The sequence below is a fragment of the Strigops habroptila genome, chromosome 4 (genome assembly GCF_004027225.2).
Source record: "Strigops habroptila isolate Jane chromosome 4, bStrHab1.2.pri, whole genome shotgun sequence".
In the NCBI taxonomy this organism is placed as follows: Eukaryota; Metazoa; Chordata; class Aves; order Psittaciformes; family Psittacidae; genus Strigops; species Strigops habroptila.
This window is the reverse complement of record NC_046358.1, coordinates 27,989,003-28,010,644: the sequence shown is the minus strand read 5'-3', so window position 1 is coordinate 28,010,644 and position 21,642 is coordinate 27,989,003. Positions and strand designations below refer to the sequence as shown.

The following is a 21,642-nucleotide window of genomic DNA, read 5'->3' as shown; positions in this document are numbered from 1 at the left end:
GGAAGTATGTGTCAGAGAAATGTTTAAACACCCTCCGCACAAGCAAACTTACCAACCACCACTGTGGTGCATGTCAGTGAACTGCACTCGTGACTAGATCAGGTTTTGTCAATTTAGATGATCCTTTTGCTTCCTTGACGCCTTCTCCCAGTATCATTATTTCCTAATAATTTAATTCAATGTAAATAAGCCAGTAAGGCATATTTATGTGTAAAGACATACTGGTTTTTAAGTACATATACGCCAGCTGTTGGAGACTGTTTCGCAACCTGACAGTTTCCATTGGGATTTCCCTCAATGCGTCGCAACCGGCTAAAGCAGCCAACTTGAAACAACTGATTTGAGTTTCTCCTCTCGTCGAGTGCCTCTACAATCAAAACAAACACTCTCGAACCGGCAGCGCGGGCAAAGGTGAGTGTCACACCAAGGCACTGGGGCACGGGCCTGCCCACCATTGCATGTTGGAGACTGGTGCTCTGCACCGTGGCTGGGCTGCCTGACCCCAGCCTCTCCTCCACCACTACATGAAGCAGCACTAGCGCTGCAGCGACGGCGGCTCGGAGCGGGCAGCCGCGACGGCAGTAACGGCAGGGTGATCAGAGAAGGCGAGCGGCCATCCAGGGGCGCGCCGCCACCGCTGGCCGCCATTTTGGGCGAGGCCAACCACGCCACAGAGAGGCGCGGGCCCCGGCCAAGATGGCCGCCAGCCAGCCGGCCCCGCCCCGCCCCGCCCCGCCTCGGATGCAGACGGGCGCGCACCGGAAGCGTTTCCCCGCATGCCGGAAGCGCGGCGGTTCCGGCGCGGTGGCCGGGCAGCGATGGCAGCGGGCCGGCAGCGGCGCGGCGGCCCGGCGGCACCTTCCGTGTGCCGGCGCGGCGGCGCGGGCTGAGGGGAGCGGGCCGCCTGCCGCCGCCCTCCCGCTCCCTCCTTCTCCGCTGGAGGAAGGTAAGGGACTGCCGGCGGCGGGGAAGGAGCCGCTGCGGCGGAGCGCTGCTCGCCGGGGCGCGGGTCCGGCGCTGGCGGGAGGCTGAGCGCCGCGGGCGTTGCCAGCGGCCGGTTTGCGCGGCCTGTTGCGGGAGGAGAGCCCGGGAGCGGCCGCGGAATGCGGGCGGAGGACTGCGATAACCACCGTGGGTGCCTCCGAGAGCCGCGAGTTAAAACAGCCTCTCGAAACGTAAATAAGAAAACTCTTCAAGTGTTGTCTCTGCCTTTTTCGGTGTAACGTAGAGCTGAGGCTCCTGTGCTGGCTACTGGCAAGGGCAGGACAGAAACAACTAAGGTTTGCCTTCTTAAATCTACTGCGGTTTTAATAGTGTTTGTGCTTTCAGCGCTTACGTTCCTTTTGAAGATCTATTTTCTCTGAAGGCAGCTGCTTGTTAGTCATCTCCGAAATGCCCAACTACAGGAAAGAACTGGCAGTGATTTAGCTGCTGGATAGACATGGACTCTGGAGTTTAAGTTTTTACCTAGTGGATTAATTAACAGCTTCTTACACAAATTGTTCGGTTGTCCTACTTGGAGTATAAAACAGAAGCATTCTGTTGTATAAAAGGAAAAACTAAGCAACAGCTGCCCCAGGCGTCAGTAATGCATTCTCAGGTGTTTAGTGTCACTGTATGTTTGATTCTCTTAGCCACCATAGGCACAGCAGCGTGAGGGCCAGAAAAACTTCTCTGGGGCTACCCTGCTCAGATTCTGCCAGGTCAGGCTTTGAGGGTATCCTTCAGATGTGGAAAACCAGGAAGTCTTTCAAGATTGCTAGCCAAACAGATTAGTCTAGCCTTAGGAAAGGGGATTTAGAAAGACTTAGTGATTTTTTTAATTAATTGTGGTAAACTCTTTCATTCTTCTATTCATAATTATTATTCTATGTGCATAACGCATTATTGAGTCAGCATTTCTGCCTAATATTTTTAAAGCCTGATATATTTTCTTAAAACAGTACTGTATAAATTCATTTTAACTCTCTTGTACAAAAGGATAAAAACTGAACAGTCTGAAAAAGCATATTTGTTAGGAGAACTCTGATCAGCTGCAGTGAAGCAGTCATTTGCCCTGCCCTGCCCAAGGGCTATTTTTAGGGAAGGTGGTGATGACTTCATGATATGAGTGGAGGTACTTCAGTTAGGGTGTTTGTAACTGGTTTGAAGAGTGTTTCAAGTCACTTAGACTCATGCAGCCAGCCAGAGATCATAAAGCAGCTAAAACTGAGCCCAGTAGTGTCTCTGCTGCTTTGATAATTTATGCTGCTTCTTGACTCATGTCTGGTTTGTTCTGCACAGTCAGTTACTAGTACAGGTGTTCAACTTCTTTTCTCCAGAAGGCATACCGCAGCTGCTCACAGGTGGAGCAGAAGTACAGTTAGGTGCAGGTAATATTCTTACAGTATCTTATGTGTGAAAATAAGTACAAATACAGACCTCTAGTACATGTTCAAATTGAAAACATCCTTTTATGTGGTTCATGGGTGGGCACTCAGCTAGAGCTTAATAAAACTGGATGTTCCTACACTGCAAACAAGCAGCGATGCTCCTGTTACTGGCTGGCTAGCAGCATGTTTGTCTAGCAGATGTCAAAGAACTTTACAATCTTTGTGTATTTATAGAAAGTCTTATTATCACCACCCTGCAGCTAGAAGCACTGAGGCAGATGGGGTAAGTAACTTATCCAATTCATGGTTTCCGTTTTGTTCACCCAGTGCTTGACTTTAGCCTGCTGTATTGGTAGCTAGCAGGCCCTAAAGTAGCCAGAGCCATAGATGGAGCATTATATGTAATTACTATTAGTGCGTTGCTCACATAGTACTATGACTTTCTGCAACGTAGAGAGAACTCGGGTCTTCAGAAATGGATGTGTGTGCTCTTTTACCAATATGTAATGAAAAGTTATAAAAGGTTAACTTACGAAAACCAAGCCTCATCTGCGTCCCCTCTTTCTCCAAGCTGTACTGAATGTTTATGTCACCTTTTGTTGCAGGTGCAGAGCATGGAGAATGATGAACTTCCGCCAGAGGATGGGATGGATTGGTGTGGGGTTATACTTGTTAGCAAGTGCTGCAGCTTTTTATTACGTCTTTGAAATCAATGAGACTTACAACAAACTTGCACTGGAGCACATTCAGCAACACCCCAAGGAACCACAGGAAGGAACCACATGGATGCACTCCTTAAAAGTACGACTGCTATCCTTGCCTTTTTGGCTGTGGACTATAATATTTTTAATACCGTATTTACAGATGTTCTTGTTCCTCTATTCCTGTACAAGAGCTGACCCCAAAACTGTCGGGTATTGCATCATTCCTATCTGCTTGGCTGTTATTTGCAATCGCCATCAAACATTTGTGAAGGCCTCTAATCAAATCAGTAGATTACAACTGATTGACACTTAGCTCAATTTCTAGTTTCTGTAGCTGTTTTGAAGCAATTGCATATGCCTGATCTAATCACAAGACTGAAGTTCTGAGTGAAGGCTGGAAAGACCCCTTTTCTTTCATACTGTTAAGCAATGAAGAGAGTGACTGTTTTCTATTTAAAAAAAAAAATTACTACAGAGGTTTTTAAATGTGGGTCTATTGGGATGGCCACAGTGGGATGCCCTGTGTGACACTTGATGGAAGTATTCCTCGTTTTGCCTTAATGATGCAAAATTGCAACACTCCATCTGAAACGTCCTGGGGGGAAATAAGTTTCTGGTCCATGACTTTACTCCTCTTAGCAAAAAAAGCGATTTCCTTTGTTTTCCCTTGGAGTAAAATCAATGAAAAGATACTTTTTTTTGTGGTAAATGTAAAAGAAACAAAATCAGAATATGATTATAAAAGCTGCACTTCACCCAATCACAGTTCTTTGATTTTTCTTTTGAGAAATTAATATCTACATCAGTGCTGGTTTTTAATGATTTTTTTAAAAATAAGTTTACATATAAATACAGGAAGCAAAGAATAAAGTTTGTGCAAACCTTTAAAGGGAAAAAGGTACCTTTTTTTTTCCTGCGGTAGCAGACTTTTTTTCAGTAACCACGACAGTACCATGTTGTAGCAGGTAGGCAGTGAGGAGTGGCATATGCCTGAAGCTTGGTGCTTTAATCTCTTTTCCTATGATGTCAAAAGCAGCTTATGCTGGTATTGGCCTGTAGTCTGCACAAAACTTCATTTGTGTTTCTTTCTCCTATCTATAGAAATCTCCTTTGATAAAATTACAAGTGATTGGAATTTATTACCATTCTAATTTCACTCCAGACTTAATGGGAAACTGTGTTCTGGGAGCACTGATGTACTAGGAAAAACACTGAATTTGGGAAGGTTAACTGGTATTAGATTGTGAGGGTGCTACAGACAGGTTGTAGGACAGATAATCATGTTTTTTCCAGAAATTTGAAGAAATGAGACCACCTCATTCTTGCAATGAATGAAGATTTCTTCAGTCATACTGAAGTTTCACTGAGATTTCTTACCATAGTTTAGACCTCTATTTTTCAGTGCTATTTTGGCACAGCATTTGATTCTAACTACTGGATTGTGTATTTTGAATAATCTTGAACCTGTTCTTTCTTCTTGTCCTTATTTGTTTCTTCTTAACTAGTAACTAAATTTTCGAGCCAGCCATGATGGAAGTAACCTTCCAAATGTGAAAACAGTGCAAAACATACTCTTCAAAAGCAGTAGGCCCAAAACAATTATGAACTAAACTCCTGAACTGTAATTTCAATTCTCTGTGATTGTCAGTACCTAATCATCGCAAATGCTAATCCATTTCTGACTAAGGGAATCCTGGAGAATGATACCAGCCTTCTCTTGCTTTGGAAAGAGAACACTATTTTCAGTGTTGCTATGTTTGTTTAAGCATGGCAGTTACACCACCTTAAACTTTCTGTTTGCATTTGGAGGCATTTTGAGACACTGGTTTCAAACCCCAGCATCGGTGCTAGGACCTGAAAGCAATGTAGCCTTTACAAGAAGGTTTTAAGTTCTAAGTGCAATATGAAAAGAAGGAAGCTGCCATCTTAATATGCTGGAGTAAGAATAAAGTATAAACTCTGACTTGTAGTATCTTTGGGAGTCAGAGCTTTTAAGTTGTGTTGTTTCCTAACTTTAAAAATCACCATTTTATTTAATCTATAAAATAAAAACTTTTCAATGTTTATAAACAGAAGTCTGTTAATGCAGATACATATCAACGGCTTTGTTGTTGTTGCTTATGTTTGTTGCGAGATAGCAGTGCTGGCAGTCAGCTGCCAAAGCTTACTGTCCTGTCCTTCCGTCAGGGTGTATGTTCAGTTGATCTTTTCTCATTGTCCTTTTATACTCTGTGCCCTAATTACTTGTCTGTAGCCTGAAGTCTTGAGGCTGGCTGGGTGAAACTGAATCCTTTCGTAATTTTTCTACCTTTGTGTGACAGGGAGATAGCACTGTCTGGGCTATGTTTTTAACTCAATGCTGTAGGTTTTAAACTCAGCAGTTTTCTTGTGTCTACATGGAGTTAAAGAAGAACAGCTTAAGAGGAAGCATCAAAAATAGAAAATGATAGGAAGAAGTGCCTAAGTTTCTGTTGTGCAAGCACATGGCCTTTAGCAAATTCATCAGCATGCCCGATGTGGTGAGACAAGCTGTCTGGATGTGGAGCATGTGCTGGGTGCAGCGGTGACTTACAGAACAGAGGTTTGTGTTTGTAGACTTTTCTCATTAGAAGCCTGGTTTTGGATTAAAGCTGTTGACAAGCATGAGCTTTACAACTAACTACAGAATGACAGTCTAATTCAAGCAAATGCTACGTCTGTAAGGATTTGAGCTTGAGGTGGAAAGCAGTAATGGAGAGACTTAGTATAACCTGTCAACATAGTGATAGGAATACTGGACAATAGAAGAGGAAAGCTAGCTCTGCTGGTGCTTCCAGCATTTTTGGCACCAGCAGAATATGAACAGGTGAAGTCTTACCCACAGAGTAAAGGAAAGACTAAAATCTAATTATTAAATGGTTTTTTACTGTAGTAAAAAACTTTTAAAAGAAGTCATGAAATAACTTTAAGCTTGGTTAGTTAGGGTTTGTTGCTTTAGACCAGAGGTTTTCAGCCCCTGATGTCCCAGTGGACTATTTACACAAAGTTTATATATAAAGGCTGCAAATTCATGCCTAATGTTAAACGTTGCTTCATAGCCCTCCCACAGTTCACACCACTGTTGGAGTGTTCAGGACTGTGAGTGGGAGGGCGCTGACACACTACTCCCAGATGTAGCTGTACAGGCAGTTTCCAAAGCTGCAGAACGGAGCACATAAAAGATGTCTGCACTTTAAGCACAGACCGCATGAAAGAGCTCTTCTGATACATTTATCAAGCTATATTTTTTTTTGTACTAAAAGTGTTGCCTTTGCCATTTTGAGAAGCCACTTCCTTCAGTGCTACTTCCGTCGATAAATTATCTACTCTAAACACTTTAAGCATTTTCTCACTTTAAGATTTTGCAGCCTGACAAGTGATGAGGATTAATTTATGTAATTTTCTCTCATCCCAGGTCCTCAGCAACTAAACCTCCCTAGTCTTCAGGAGTGGTCTTTTCTCCCAGGCTACACCTCTGTCATATCTGCTCACAGAATAATGGGTGTGTGAATTTAAGAATATGTAAAAATGTAAAAAAAATGTTTACTACGCCTCAGTTCCAACACACCCCTGCCCCTTCCAAGCAAATCCAGGCAATTCTGTGCTCATAAAAATTCATAATTTATTCTGATACTTTGCCCTCCATACATAAGTCTCAAGATTTGCTCAGTTTCCATAATACATAAACAAACTGCCAGCCAGAAAATGAACAAAAAGCAAGCTTTTCACACTATTAAATCAGTTAGTAAATTTCTGCTAGAGAAGCCTCTCAGGCCCCGGTAAGCTCTATGGTCTGGCTGTCTAGAATGCTATATGCTTGTTCACAGAAGCATGCACCAAACAAACTGGGAATTAAAGTAACACATGTGAAGCATTGACAACTTTCCCCTTGCAAGAAGCATCTGTTATGGGGGGACTTCAACCGCCCAGATATTTGTTGGAGGGATAACATGACCCAGGGCACACAGTCAAGGAAATTCCCGCAGATCACTGAAGGTAACATTTTGATAGAAGTGGTGGAGGAGCCAGTGAGGAAAGGTGTGTTGCTAGACCTTGTACTTTCAAACCAGGAAGGACTGGTTGAAGATGTAAAGGTTGGGGGCAGCCTTGGCTGTAGCGATCATGAGATGGTGGAACTCGGGATCCTGCACGTGGGAAGCAAAACAGTAAGCAGGACTAGAACCCTAAACTTCTGGAGAGCTAACTTAGGCTCTTCAAAGACCTGCTTAGTAGAATCCTATGGGTTCTAGAAGAGACGGGAGTCCGAGAAAGCTGGTCAGTATTTAAGCACCGCTTCCTCCAGGCCCAAGACCAGTGTATCCCCATGGTGAAAAAAATCAAGGAAAGGGGGCAGGAGACCTGCATGGATGAGCAGGGAGCTCCTAGCACCCCTGCCTTGGCAGCGGGGCTGGACTAGATGATCACGAGAGGTCCCTTACAACCCTAATGATTCTGTGACATTCCATATGCTGCATTATCATCAAAAGAATGAGCTGCCTTAGCAGAGGGACTGGGTTATGCTCATTTACACAGCCAAGAACTGTTACACATAATGTACTCACAGGTGTCACTTGAAATGCACTTGAATCCTAGTGCATTTCCCCTAGTTTCTTTCCAAAGTTTTGTTTTTAGAAAGCTTCTCAAAAATTCACTCTGCTCTTACCGTTTTTTAGGTAATTATGGGAGTTCTGCATCGGCAGAATATAATACTCTGTGTTGTTCACTTTGACTTAGCTACCAAATAAGCCTAAAAATCAGCCTGGATAAAACTTGGTCATGGAAGAAAATACATAAAGATTAACTGCTGCATAAAAAGAAAATAAAAAGAAACCCAACATTTTGAGAAAACAGGCTTAGGACAGACATACATTTTTGAATTGTGGAATATTAAAGACAACTTTCAAAGTCACACTGACTTGCCTGGCTGTCACAAAAAAATCAGGATTTTTTGAAACCAAGATTTCTGACTCTTTCAATCCACTTTATATATGACATTTTTCAGGAAAATACTTCATTGATGGGTGACTATAATAAGCCTTTTTGGTGATAGGCAAAAATAATCTTCCATTGTAGGACTCCTCAGGAATGGACACAGTCCTACACAGTTCTTTAATGTTGAATACTGTAGCAGTCTTATACTGCTTTCTCTCCATACAAATAAAAGTTGTCTTGTACCATTTTAAGATGAAGTCTGAAAAAATAACTCACTCCAGATTTTATTATAAGAGTTTATTTTAAGTCGCATGAATAAATACTATCACTTAGAAAACGTCATTAAAAATGTAGCAGTCAGAAGACTGGTGAGAACAGTTTTGTATTTGTCAACTAGTCTACCAAAAATTCTTCTCAGCGTAACACTGGCTCCCTGTAAGCAGCACGCTGCTGACACCAAGGTGCATGCTTTCCTTACGGCCTCCGTGTTAAAACAGTCTCGGGATCGGCACTTTCCGAACAGGCGCAGAAGCACCGCAGGCTGCCGCCTGGCCGTGGCCGGGAACCCTCACACCGGTGCAGCTGGAACGTCCCTTCCAGGCCTGACCCCAGTCCCCAGTGCCGTCACCACGGCTGCTGAACCCTCGTCCGCTTTGGAGGCGGGTCGTCGGCGCTCGCCTTCGTGTCGATGCTGTTTTCGTCTTCATCATCTTCATCCTCCTCCTGCTCATCATCGTCGTCATCCTCGGCACCACCTGACGGAGTTCAACCGGGCGCGGATGAGCGGCGCGGGGCGCAGGCGGCGACCCGCGGGCAGCGGAGCCCCGCCCCCCCCGCCAAGCTCCCACCAGCGCCCCGCCGCCACTCACCGCGCGGCCCGCCGTCACCCGCCGCCTCTCTCTCCGCCTGCACCAGGGGCGCCAGCAGCTCCACCACCCGCTCCTGCAGCTCGGCGAGGCTCCGCCGCAGCCTGCGCAGCTGCCCGGCCTCGTCCTGCTCCGCCGGGCGCGGCAGCGGCACCCGCACGGACCGCGTCTCGCCGTCACGGCCCCTCAGCTCCGCCACCAGCTCCATCGCGCCGCCCGCAACCGCGCCCGGACCAAGCGCGCGGCCACGCCCCGCGCGCCGGTCACGTGCCCGCCGACCCCGCCACCGCCGCTCACCGCTCTCTTTGGTCACGCGCGGCCCCGGTCACGTGAGGCCCGCGGTTCCGCTTCCGCTGTGGCGCCCCCTTGTGCCTCGGCCGCGTGTTTCCCGCCTCATCTCGCCCTCGGCCTCGCATCCCGGCGATGGAAGCGGCGGCGCCGGAGGGCGCGGAGCCGGGGAGCGGCGGCGGCGGCGGCGGCGGCGCGGAGGAGCCCGTGGTCTCCTTGGCGGAGGTGCTGGCCGAGAACGAGGAGCTCGAGAAGGAGGCACGGGCCGTGCTGGGGGGCAGCGACCACGAGCGCTGCAGCTACTCCCAGGTGGGGGCGGGGTCGGGCGGGGCGGGGCCGGGGGCGGGGCCGCCCGGGGCAGGGATCCCCCCCACCCCGGGGCAGGGACCCCCCCCCCGGCAGCCCCTGTATCGGTGTCGCCCCGCAGGGAGCGGTGAAGAGGCAGGCGCTGTACGCCTGCAGCACCTGCACGCCGCCCGGCGGGGAGCCGGCGGGGATCTGCCTGGCCTGCAGCTACGAGTGCCACGGCACCCACCGCCTCTTCGAGCTCTACACCAAGAGGTACCGCCGTGCGGCGCGGGCGCGTGTCCGGACCAGGGGCGGGAAGCGCGCGGCGGCGGCGTCCCCGGCAGCCCCCGGCCGAGCCGGGTCCCGAGGGCCGGGAGGGCGCGGCGCTGTGCGCCCACCGCCACCCGCGTCCTGCCCCTCCGCACCCGGCGTGCCGGGCGAGCTGAGCCGGCGGCGCGGGCTCACCAGGGCCACTCCGCGCTCTGGTGCGCTTCGGTGAGGTAGGACAGCTCGTACCACATAAACCGCTCCCAGGCAGCCGAGGTCAGGTCACCGAGGTACCCTCCTTCCCCTTGCCTTGGCGCGCCAGCCCTGTTTAAGTGGGAGCTTGGGTGTCTGAGTAGGAGACAAGAACTTAATCACCTTAACGGGTCCAGCCTTTGGAAATGGAGCGGTTCGGGCTCCTATTCCGCCAACACTCGTGTGCATGGTTTTGAGTGTGGTAATTGCAGCACCCAGGGTTAGCTGTGCTGCTGCGGCCTCCCAGCCAAGCACTGTTGTCAGTGATGGTGTTAGCCAAGATCTGCCAAGAACACCTTGTGAGAGGGTAAGGCCACTTCCGACTGATGCTGCTGTTTAAGCACTGCAAGAATGTTTTTATGTCGCCTAATAAACTGCTGGGAGTCTTGTGAACACAAAACCTGATGTGTTTCCAGTTAATAAACCCACCTGAAACGCTGTGCTTTTCTTTCCAGGAACTTCCGCTGTGACTGTGGAAATAGCAAGTTCAAAAATCTGCAGTGCAAGTTACTGCCAGTAAGTGCAGATACAGGTTTTGTACACACAGAATCAAAATGACAGTATTGGGAGGTTGGTGCCTTGCCTCAGCCAGTACTGACGCACACGGTGCCTCTGCTTTTCCCAGCAAGTTAAACAAGGTGGGAGTATTACAGCAGGAGATAAAGCTGTTGAGGGACCAAAGGGAAATGTGAGGAGAGAGGAGAGAAAACATTTGATGGTTGTCATCCATGAAGGCAGCAGTTTTGCATCCATGGTCAGTGTAATGCCAGAAATGTGTTGTGGTGCCTGCACTAATACATCTCATTGGCTTTAAGCTGGCTTCAGGGGAAGCTTTTGGGTGCAATTTTGCTGTTGCATTAAAGAAATTTAAACTGCTTCTGTTGCCGAAGGGACAGTTCCCTCCCCTTCTTCGTGGTAGCATTAGTACCCTAATCTATTTTGATTGGTTGTCCCCAAAGCCCACTGATGGGATAGTTTTTTACTGTATTAAGCCTCCTGTGCTTTCATTTCATTGGGCATTTTGGACTTGTCAAGTAGTTGGTAATATTCTGGGAAGCAGCAACAGGAAGCTGCTTGGCTTGCCCGCGGTGCTGCTCCCAGGGTAATGGCAGTCCAAATGTAGAAACAGCCCGTGGTTTTGTGTACGCCCGTTTTGTTCTGGCAGAACTGGGGTGGATCCAGAGCTAGTCAGCCCAGGGCCATAGTCCAGTGATCCCTACAGAGACACCTGTGACAATTTTAAGATGTTACTGTTTCTAATTTGAGTCAGTGAAATGGATCATGTGGTTGTTCTTCCTCCTTCAGTTCAGTGCAAAATCAATTGTCCCGGTTAAGTGACCTTCAGCATCCACCTATTAATTTGTGTGACTTCACGGGTGCCAAGTGCTCGCATCACCTGTCCTTTCTTTGTCGCTATAGTGGTAGAAAGTGTTTTGTAGTAACATCATAAATGGTCACTCTCTGCTCTTCCTGCAGGGGCCAATAGTGGCCTTAGGCTGCAGGTACATGCAGTTCTGAAGCCCTCTGGCTGCAGCTGTATTAGCTGGGGGGTTTGTTTGTTCATTTGTTTTTTAAAATGCGATTACCTGTAACTGAGTTTCATTCAGCATGTTTTGTAATTTAGGTAATTCTCTCCTCTAGAATGAGGTTTGTATGACACAAATTTAGTGGAAGCTCAGTGGTAAGATTAAACAAAGTTGGGTTTGGATCGCAATCTGGATGTTCAAAACAAAAAATGGAGGGGAAGGTGCACAATAAATCTACAGGTGTTACTGTGATGCAGCAGGCAGGCATAGCTGGTGATCACAACTCTTACACTGTTCTGGATTAGCAGTAGTTTAACAAACACCACAGTTGCCATTTATTACAAAAGTGGAGAGACGACTGTTTTTCCTTTTGAACTTCAGTATTCCCTGCGTGCCCTATCTGCTGCTCACTGTGTAGCAGAGGTGTCCGGATAATATCTTTCTTTTTGGATCTTCAAGCTGATGAGTATAATTATTGCTTTTAGGAATTCAAGTGCAACAGGAATGTTAGTTTGGGGTTTTATTTCTATATTATGCATATTTTCTCTCTTGTTTTTCACTGCATTGTCTACTGAGAGATTTTTTCCTTTCTAGGAAAAGGGCAAAGTGAATTCAGAAAATAAGTATAATGACAATTTCTATGGATTATACTGTACTTGTAAAAGACCTTATCCTGATCCTGAAGATGAGGTAAGAAATACAAAAGGTGATAGTAATCATATAGAGGTGGTATTTATGCAAAGTGTTGTGCAAAGGGTCATTGCTGAGCTGCTTTACAGCGAAGAACCCACTTCAAGAAATCTTATGTTATGTTCTGTATTACTCTCGGTTGTCATATATATAGTAATTACCAGGGGTTTTTTTAATGGTGGAATATGTTTGTGCCTTAAAGACAGATGAGGAGGACAAACCGTCATTTGTACAAAACACTGCTGCAGTTCTCTCTGCTTTCCTCTCTATAAAGTAGAGACTCCTCTATGGAGTTCCCTTAGGGGGTGGGTTTCTCATCATCTTAAGAAATGTGGCAAGTGCACAGTGAACACATTGCACATGTTAGGAGAGACCAGCATCTGCTTCCTCGTGCCTGCAGCAGTGCTCTGACAAGGCTTCCAGGGTGGGAAGAGTCTGTCCTGTAGCACTGGCTTTGGCTTTCCTTTATGGTAGTCACAATGCTTTTTGTTTGTCTGAAGTATTAAAATATACCACTTGGTTTGCACTACATGCATGCTTTGGTTTGCAGTCATACAAATCAGGTGTTTTAAAGAATAAGGAATGAGCAAGTCTTATAAATACAAAAAGTGTTTTACAAACTCACCTCTCTGAAGTTCAGAGATAGCTAAACATTTCTAAAGAAATCATTAATAATTGTTTCCTGGCAAAGCAGTTTGTATTGTACTTTGTTGTGGCCTCTTAAGTTAGGACTCTGGTGTTCCTCTGTAAACCTCATGACATGATGGGTATCAGTATCTTTCTTTTGCTAAGCTGCCTGTTAATGCATTTCTCTTTACAGGAAGAAAGATGATGCCAACAGTGTATTAACTTTTATCAGCTCTTTTGTGAGAATGTCTTGCTCTACTAGGAAGACAAGTTTTGTAATAGTAAATGGGAATTTCCACAGTCTTGATAATACAACAAATTACATATGTTGTTGAACTTCAGGGAAACAAACTGACTAATGAAGCAGTTAACTACTTATTAGTGGCAGCTCCCTGTGGGTGGCTGAAGAGGGAAGTGCAATTCACTTGAGCAGGCTTTGCATAATACTGTCATTTGAGGCTTGTGAAAGACTCTAGAAGTTGCTATTAATGCTAATGATATGACCATTCATCTAGATTCCGGATGAGATGATCCAGTGCATAGTCTGTGAAGACTGGTTCCATGGAAGGGTAAGGAAACTACAAGTAGCAGAATTACCATTTGCATAGAAATAAGTTAGTTAAATTTGTATGGTTATTCTTATTTGAGAAGGTTTGCTGTAGTTCTCAAAAGATTATTACAGGAGTTCTAAGATATTTCTTTTCATGCTATGCAAAGGAATATTAAAAGTTTAATCTTGTGCTGCTGTCTGCTCCAGTCCAAAAAAACCAGGAAGAGTTCTACCTCTTCAAAGGTTACCGCTGCAGAATAAAATAACGACTTTGTAACTGTCTCTTTAACTGGAAAATTCTAATCAGTGCTATTGGTGAGAAAAAGTTTCTTACTGAGGCACGTTGTTATCAGCTACCCAAACAGTTCTTCATGCGAAAGAATGCTTTTAAAACTGTAATTCCTTTAAGTAGCAAGGAAGAACTGTGCGGTTGGTTCATGATTGCAAACTCTGGGGAAATCTTTTAAAAGCAGCTCAGCACTTCAGTGAATGCCCTACTAATGCGTGAGCATTAAGGAGTCAGCCTCATGCCTTGAAGGGCATGAGTGAAATTCCGTGTTTGAAGTTGCAGGATCAAAGAATTAAAAAAAAGATGATTGGCTTCAATTAGGGGTTTTGTAGATAAACTGTAGGATTCTTTTGTATAAATGTGTGTATGATGAATGTTATGCTGCATACTGTGAGCCTTGAAGAATGCTTTGCAAAAGAAAGCCACTAAGCACTTTTAATTGCCTAAATATTTCTCACCAGTTTCTGGAGAGCTTTGGGACCTAATTCTTCCCAAGTGCATTATGTGACCACTATGAAGACTTACAATCTCTTGCACATAAGGAAGCAATCATAAAAAGTTATTTAAGAGTACACATGTGCAGTATGCAAGAGGTATCTTCACCTGTCCTATTTTTAAGACAGTGTAGAAGAATATTGTTTAGAAATGAGATAGGAGTGAGATTTCTGGCTATGTAGAAGGCACGAAAGGGTGTAGACAAAGACAGAATTATTTCCCTGGAATTTTTATCTTATCTTTTCAGTCTTTAAATTATACTGCCATTTATTATAGAAAGTTAGCAGGAGCGTATGACTGTGCTGAAAGTGTGACAGCAGTTGATGTTTTACTTCCTCTAAACCTAGAATTGAGTCTGTTAATTTGCAGCGAATGTTTCACTGATGCATGCTGGTTTCTTTTCGACAGCATCTTGGTGCGGTTCCCCCTGAAAGTGGAGACTTCCATGAAATGGTATGCCAAGCCTGCATGAATCACTGCCATTTCCTCTGGGCTTATGCATCTCAGTTAGCAGGTAAAGAAAATTGAGATATCTGAGCCAATATTTCGTTAGCATGTATTTGTCATGTGGTTGATTAATAACACTTGTTTAAATGGTTGGAGAAATGATACTCAATATATTGGACAGTTGTCTTCAGCAGTGGAACGTGCAGGGCTGCACAGACTGTTCTGTAGTTCTCATTCCTAAATCTTAGTTCTGTGATGCTCACTCTTTTATTTACTTTATCAAAGATGTGCTAGCACATAGATGGCTGAACATTTAGTACTTGTCTTAAAGAACTTAATTTCTAAACTGAATCAAAGAACTGAAGAGTCATCCTAAGGGAAGCAGTGAGACAAATAGCTGAGCATAAGAGGCTCTGAGCAGCAAAGAGTGAATGACAAGTGACCTGGAATGAATGTGTAAAACCTTAATCTGGGTAGAGCTGGGGCTGTGCTCAGGACACGTTCCCTGCAGGCCTCTGTCTGCCATGTGGTCTCTGCAGGATCGGAAGGGTAGATGGCTTGATTTCTGTGGAAAGAGCTGGTTTCACAATGTCTGCTGAATGTTGCTTATATCAACTGATAACTGATCTCTTATGTGCCAGAAATTTCAGTGGCAGTTTTAAGGATTCCAAGGTGGCCTACCTGCAGTTCTCTTCCCTCTGATGTAAATATAGTACAGAATGGGGTTTTTTGTTTGTTTTAGTTTTTCTGCTTCTAACCAGCTATATCACAGGGCACACATTTGAACTGACATCAAAAGAAAAACTTATTTTAAATAAGGAGGGGATTAGCGTAGTTAATCTGTCACGGAGTTTTTAGGGTGTGTGTCTGGAGGAAATGAAGGACTCTGACACAAAGTCAGCAAAAAATATGTGACAGCTGCTGAACCTGCAATAGCTATCAAGGGGCATCAAGAAAGACAAGCATCTTAGTACAGAACTCTCTCAAATTGACGTACCCTGTTCCATCTCCTAGGACATAGATTTTGTGAAGCAGAGTGTTTTAGAATTGGAGTATGAGAGGTGAAGACGACTGGTGAAAGAGGGAGCGTTTTCTTTGTATACCTAGGTCACTGTGTCTTTGGCCAGCTGTAGAGTACATCCAGGACTCTGCAGTGCATGAGCTGATCTAGGTGCTCTTCGACACTGCAGTGTAAAGCAGAGAGGACGTCTGTGATAGCCAGTATGTTGTCTGCGCAGTATTTTCACTTATGTGGGTATGTATTTTCCAGTTCCTCCTTTGACCAAAGTGAACTCCCTTGAAGGTGAAGGGGTTTTCCTGAAGGTTAAGGAAAGTGAAGAGCAGCAAAAAGAAATAAAAAAAGAAAGTGGAGTAGAACACCAGGAAATGAAGGAAGAAAAGCAAACGGAACAGTTTAATGAACCATCCACTAGCTCTGGGTCTGCCTGTCCAGAGGTAAAATGTACTGTCTTTTCTGTCCTGTTCATTTTCATGCTGATGGTAGCTGGGGCAAAGCCTACCTCTTCTGTGTAGGTTCAGTGAAGAGCTAAAAGCTTTCAGTCTGTTTCCATGTTCCGTGTCAGTCACTGACATTTCAAACATGCAGCCTCTGTGGAGCACAGCCTAGGCTGTGGAACACCATTGTAGAGGTGGCTGACAGGGGTATAACATCTGTTTGCCAATAGGTCAGATCCATCCCTTCCTGTCAGTCACCTGGCCTTTACACTGAGGCACCTTCTGAGTTTGTTCGAATATAGGGATATTGTGCTTTGTAGCTGCATTTGCATGATAGTCCAGCTCTGATTTCTTAAACATTTGTGGCTATTGCAGTAAATCTCTGCAGAAATTTCTAGTGGAAACTGGTAAAACCATATCAGAACCCTCATGTGGATGAGATGGTAATGTAGGTTGTTTATAAAAATAAATGTCTGAGACAAAAGAAGAATCTGGCATGAGGAAAATGGCATGTTGGAAAGAATGGAGTGTCTTGGAAGTGGTAGTATGGAGCACTGAACACTCGTTTTAATTCAGGTCGTTCCAAAGAGTGAGGAGCCAGTCTGCAAGCTGAAGGAACTCCAAAGCAAGCCATTTTTGAAAAAAGACACTGCCACCTTTTGGCCACTGAACTGGAGAAGCAAACTGTGCACCTGTGACGACTGCTTGGTAGGTATCGTCTCTTTGTTGTGGTCACTGGTGTGGGGGAGGCAGGGAGGACCTCCCAGAGAATCTGCATCTGCAGGAAAAGCTTGTAGATAAAATCTGTGTAAATGTTCTTACTCTGCATATAAACACCTACCCCCTCCCTCCCCCCAACCCACGTAAAGGAATACACTGAATCCTTCAGAATTAATACAGCATGAATGAGCTTCTAAATGTTTGTATGTTCTTTGCTGCTTAAATCCAGTATTGCTGTGGAAGTTGTGATGGGGACATGCCTGAAATGCTGGATACAAAATTTACATTATTATTTTTGTTGTTATTATTTGTGATACTGAACTCAAAAAGGATTGGGGAGAGCATCTCCATCTGAGAAGTTCTGTAATATATGAGTAAATTTTACTTTATTCTCCAGAAAATGTATTCAGAGCTTGAAGTGCAGTTCCTGACAGATGAATGTGACACTGTCTTGGCTTACGAAAATAAAGGTACCAGTGACCAAGAAACAGAGAGGAGAGATCCTTTAATGGACACCCTTAACAGCATGAACAGAGTTCAGCAAGTAGAACTCATCTGTGGTAAATACAACTTCATTTTTAGAATCTGCCTTGAAACTTTAACTGAACAGGTTGCCATGAGGATTAGTATTGGGTCTTGCAGTGTGGTGTCAAACGGGTTTTGAGTTAATGTGTAGAAGACTGTATGACAGATGGCACTTCAGTCATTCCTCCAGAGAAGTTTGTCCTCTCTGGCCTGTTGTTACAACTTTAACTTACATTGAGGAACTAGCTGGTATGGGAACTTTTCCCTTACTTCACATTTTATTGTATTGATAGTGATTTATTGTAACATGAATATTTAAACATTAATTTACATTTCTGCTCTCTGGCTTATTTATCTTACCCTGTTGTGCCGCTGGCAACCTCCTGTTGTCTGGGGCAGTGCCAGGCAGCGTGCCACTGGGGCGCAGCGTGCTCCCTGGCAGCTCTGCCATGGGGTGTATTGACAAGGCAGTGCTGAGCAGCCCTTATAACTAGAGCTGTTTCCCTCTTCTGAGGGAGGGGTTTGCACTCTGGCGGGGGCAGGTGTCCAGTTCTGAGTTAGAGGCGAGGACGTCCCACCACGACCCACGTGTGCTTTTGCTGCGGGAAGCTGGGAGCAGGGGCAGTCTTGGTTGGTTGTACTGTACGCTCACTGAACTTGTGCACATTTCTGTGAAGACCAACCTGGACAGATGCTCAGAACGCATAGGCTGGCCTGGTAAATTACAGGCTTCTCATCTTTACCTGGACTTGCCTTTCTTTTTATTATTATTTATAATCCAGCTCAAACCTAATTTGTCTCAAGTAAATGTAATAAATGACAAGAGGAAGTAGAACAAGTTGTCTTCTTGAGCCAGTGTTAAACTAAAGCTGGGTATCTTGGGGGTTTTTTTCCCTTCCCTTGCCTTCGCTCCTGCATCCAGAATACAATGATTTAAAGACGGAACTGACCGACTATCTCAGGAGATTCGCCGATGAGGGAACGGTAAGACACAGCTTGCAGAGTTTGTCTGCCAGAAAAATGTGTTGTAGTACTGTTGGGGGGTGGGTGCTGGATACTAGGATGCTATACTAATTTTTTCCTGTCTGTTGGAGTAGCTGGCGCTGCAGTAGAAATAAGACATCCCTCATTCCATGGGAATTTAAAAGTTGTATTTCTTTAATCACATTGTAACAGGGACCTTGCAGGAATCTGTCTAAGAAGTACTGAGAGCACTTCTTAATTTAGATGAAACTTCTGTTGCTCTAAAAAAAGCATTCAGGAAAAAGGCTCTTAGCCTTTATGGTTTTTTTCTTAGGTTGAATTTAAACCCTTAGAAGAGTAAGAATTGACTAAATACTGGCAAACAAACAGTCCTGTCAGGTGTTTTCCTGGGGGAGTTTGCGTGCTGTTATTAACCAGCACATGCATTTTGTTGGCTTACTTGCTAAATTGCCATTCTTAGTTACATTGTAATGAGTCTGAAAGTGAGCTCCTGAAAATCTTGATTTGTGTTAATTTTTCTGGCAATAAAAGCAAGTGGTCAAAGCCATTAAAAGTACTTTCAGGAGCTTTGCTCCATGTGCTTGCTCTGCCTTTGGGGAGCTTGTTTATCTGTATTCTCTTACAATGGAATTTGGGCATTACTAGTCTCCTTTGGGTAGAACAGGAAAGCTGCTTTGCGACCTGTGTCAGACGGGGTTTGAGATACTTGCTTTACATGCTTTGTGTATGACAGGGGATGCACGTGGGGGTACTGGGGGGAAAGGGATCATTTGATTGAATCCTTGTAGCACAACTTGGGTTTCATGTTGCTTCCCATAGGTGGTTAAAAGAGAAGACATTCAGCACTTCTTTGAAGAGTTTCAGTCACGGAAAAGACAACGGACTAACAGGATGCAGTACTACTGTAGTTAGACTGAGAGGGTTTGGGGCTGAAAGGACAACTGGGCAAACAATATTCATTGGCAAACAGAAGAGGCATCTCCAACATTTGACTTCTCATCAAAACCCAACTGTCCAAGAAACATCTTCATTTTGTCTCATACTTCATTTATTTGTAGCAACTAAAGCGTGTTCCAAACAGGTACATTACTGCATTTATAGGGCTTTCAGAGCCCTGATGGACTTTGTGTTCCTGTGAAAGCTGGCTGTGTCCTTCAGGGGTGGGTGGCTTGTTCCAGGAACAGCATCCCACTCTCTATTCCCTTCTGCCTTTCACTTATTTTACTGTTAGTGCCTATTGCTGTGCGTGGTACTAAAGCCTGGTGGGGTGTGCCTGCCCTCCCTTCCGTGCAGTGCAGGGCACACGCGCTCACTGTGCTTTGCAAGGCTGGAGTGCTTTTCTTCCTTGCTTTAAATGGCTCCGTATGATCTCTCCAGCTGTAGTGACTCTATTGAAGCGTCCCTGCACAAAGGAAGTGTCTGTTCACTACATGGTTCCCTGAAGGGCAGAGAAGGCCTATTACAGCTTGGGGTGAAATTGCATTCTAAGATGGGGGTCACATAGAGTCGTAGAATGGTTTGGGTTGGAAGGGACCTCAGAGGTCATCTAGTTTCAACCCCTGCCATGGGCAGGGACGCCTTCCGCTAGACCACATTGCTCAACACCCCATCCAGCCTGGTCTTGAACACTGCCAGGGATGGGGCAGGTGAGCTACCCAGCGCTGTGCTTCTGCAGGCTCGTTCTCTGCTGCGGAGGTGCTCCCGAGGCAGGTGAAAGATGAGAAATCATAGGTTAGGCTTGATGCAACAAAATGCTCTGTCTGCTTTTATAGATTCAGAAACTTTGTTTCTAATATTGTACAGTGATGCTTTACATTCAGCAAGATTGGCATATGAACGTTACTGACTCAGTAGACTATAAACAATCTGTAGGAGGAGGTACCAAATTACAAATTATGATCAGGAGCAGGTTGTTTTAGGACTTAAGATGTGCTTTGATTTTAAAAACTAGCCTATTGCCCATTATGCCACCTCATAAATGGCCCTAAAGACACTGCAGCATCCTGGCATTTTGCTACAGTATAAATCGTGTGATCTTTTTATAATCACTGTGATACTCATGGAACAGATGTTTCACTGACTTTTAAGAACCTACACTTAGCTACAATTAAATAGTGACTTTTCGTAAGTTCGGAGCCTAATGTAGTTTTTAGTTTTCTTTACCCACAAACCCCAAAACATACATTAAGAAAGTTCTACTTTGTAACTCCTGCTTTATGTAGTTTGAGGATTTCCTTACCATGGGGTACTATTCTGCTTCCATGTTAATGACTTTTGAGAGGAAAAAAAAAAGAGACCTTTATCTATAATTTTCCCTACTAATTGTTTCTGACCACTTTATTTACAAAAGCTATTTCTAGGCTAGGGGCTCGGTTGATGGGTTTGTTTCATGCAAAATGACTAATTGCTTTTAAATTTAACTCGGGGTATTGTATGTGCTTTTTTTGTAGCAGCTGTTAGGGAATTGTAACCGCATATCTAACTACAGTATCTAAAAATTAAATACCTGTTTGATCTGTACTGTCTTGGTTTGTTGAAGAGCTGCTGTAGTGTTTCCATGCAAGCCCAGGGCAGTGCAGTGAGGAGCCATTAGCTGCGGGGCCAGGATGCGCCTCAGGCGCCATGTCAAGCCCAGTGTTCCCAGACCTTTGCCTGGACTGGTGCAGGCAGGTGTGACATGAGGTGAAGTTTGAGCAGGATTAAAAGCAGAGCAGGATGAGGTTTCCTCTGTACGGCTGTTCTCAGCATGTCATTCACTAAAGGCATGGGGGAAGAAGGTGCCCTGAGGCACCAGCTCCAAGATGGAGACACTCAGTTCTCCAAGCCACGCTCTCCTCCCCCAGTGTATGCAAAGTCGCAGCAGCTACCCAGGTGCACGTAAACAGGAGAGGGGGGCCCAGTCCCAGCCCCCTGTGCTCAAGCAGCCACAGCAGTGTTGCACAGAGGGAGGAGCTCAGTGGCAGGAAGTTTTTTAACCCACGTGTGTAATTTGCACGAAGAGGAGTTCCAGTGCCTGCAGTGGCACCCCCGGGGCAGCACCCGCAGCGGGCATCTACAGCCAGGGAGGCGGGTGTGCCCGAAGTGCGCCCAGTCCCTCACACCTGCCCTTACCCAGCTTCCTCAACACCAGTGTACTTTCTTCACAGCAGCCCCCCCACTGAAGAGGTGACCTCTCCCCTGTACAGCTAGCAGGCCCAGAACACTCTTGGAAAATGAATAGAAAGTCTGTAACAATTAATGTTACATTTGTCCACTTGAGGAAGTTGCTCCTACATGTTACCTTCCTGGATGCAGGAACAGAGGTGTCAGTAATCACCACGTAAGACCATACAAGTACTCTCTCTCCC

At 45.2% G+C, this 21,642-nt stretch overlaps 3 protein-coding genes across 5 annotated transcripts; 2 read left to right on the top strand and 1 right to left on the bottom strand.

Moving 5' to 3' along the window:
* The first annotated feature begins 716 nt into the window (after positions 1–716).
* TMEM251 (transmembrane protein 251) lies at positions 717–5,146 on the top strand. 3 transcript variants are annotated; one of them, XM_030481404.1, is made up of 4 exons: positions 717–946; positions 2,607–2,655; positions 2,978–3,173; positions 4,580–5,146. In XM_030481404.1, the coding sequence occupies exons 1-4, from the start codon at positions 742–744 to the stop codon at positions 4,586–4,588; spliced, it is 459 nt and encodes a 152-aa protein (XP_030337264.1). In that variant the 5' UTR covers positions 717–741; the 3' UTR covers positions 4,589–5,146. The 3 variants fall into 3 exon arrangements, with proteins under 3 accessions (XP_030337264.1, XP_030337263.1, XP_030337265.1); XM_030481403.1 differs by having other exon boundaries at positions 783–946; positions 2,978–5,146; XM_030481405.1 differs by lacking the exon at positions 2,607–2,655 and having other exon boundaries at positions 859–946; positions 2,978–5,146.
* A 1,211-nt stretch (positions 5,147–6,357) lies between these two features.
* Positions 6,358–9,215, bottom strand: LOC115606084 (EKC/KEOPS complex subunit GON7-like). The gene is made up of 2 exons (XM_030481407.2): positions 8,896–9,215; positions 6,358–8,781 (listed from the first exon to the last, which is right to left on the bottom strand). The coding sequence occupies exons 1-2, from the start codon at positions 9,098–9,100 to the stop codon at positions 8,651–8,653; spliced, it is 336 nt and encodes a 111-aa protein (XP_030337267.1). The 5' UTR covers positions 9,101–9,215; the 3' UTR covers positions 6,358–8,650.
* A 13-nt stretch (positions 9,216–9,228) lies between these two features.
* On the top strand, positions 9,229–20,816 carry UBR7 (ubiquitin protein ligase E3 component n-recognin 7). The gene is made up of 11 exons (XM_030481402.1): positions 9,229–9,489; positions 9,608–9,741; positions 10,443–10,503; positions 12,108–12,203; positions 13,346–13,399; positions 14,573–14,678; positions 15,882–16,066; positions 16,643–16,774; positions 17,184–17,346; positions 18,234–18,295; positions 19,115–20,816. The coding sequence occupies exons 1-11, from the start codon at positions 9,316–9,318 to the stop codon at positions 19,205–19,207; spliced, it is 1,260 nt and encodes a 419-aa protein (XP_030337262.1). The 5' UTR covers positions 9,229–9,315; the 3' UTR covers positions 19,208–20,816.
* The last annotated feature ends 826 nt before the right edge of the window (positions 20,817–21,642 follow it).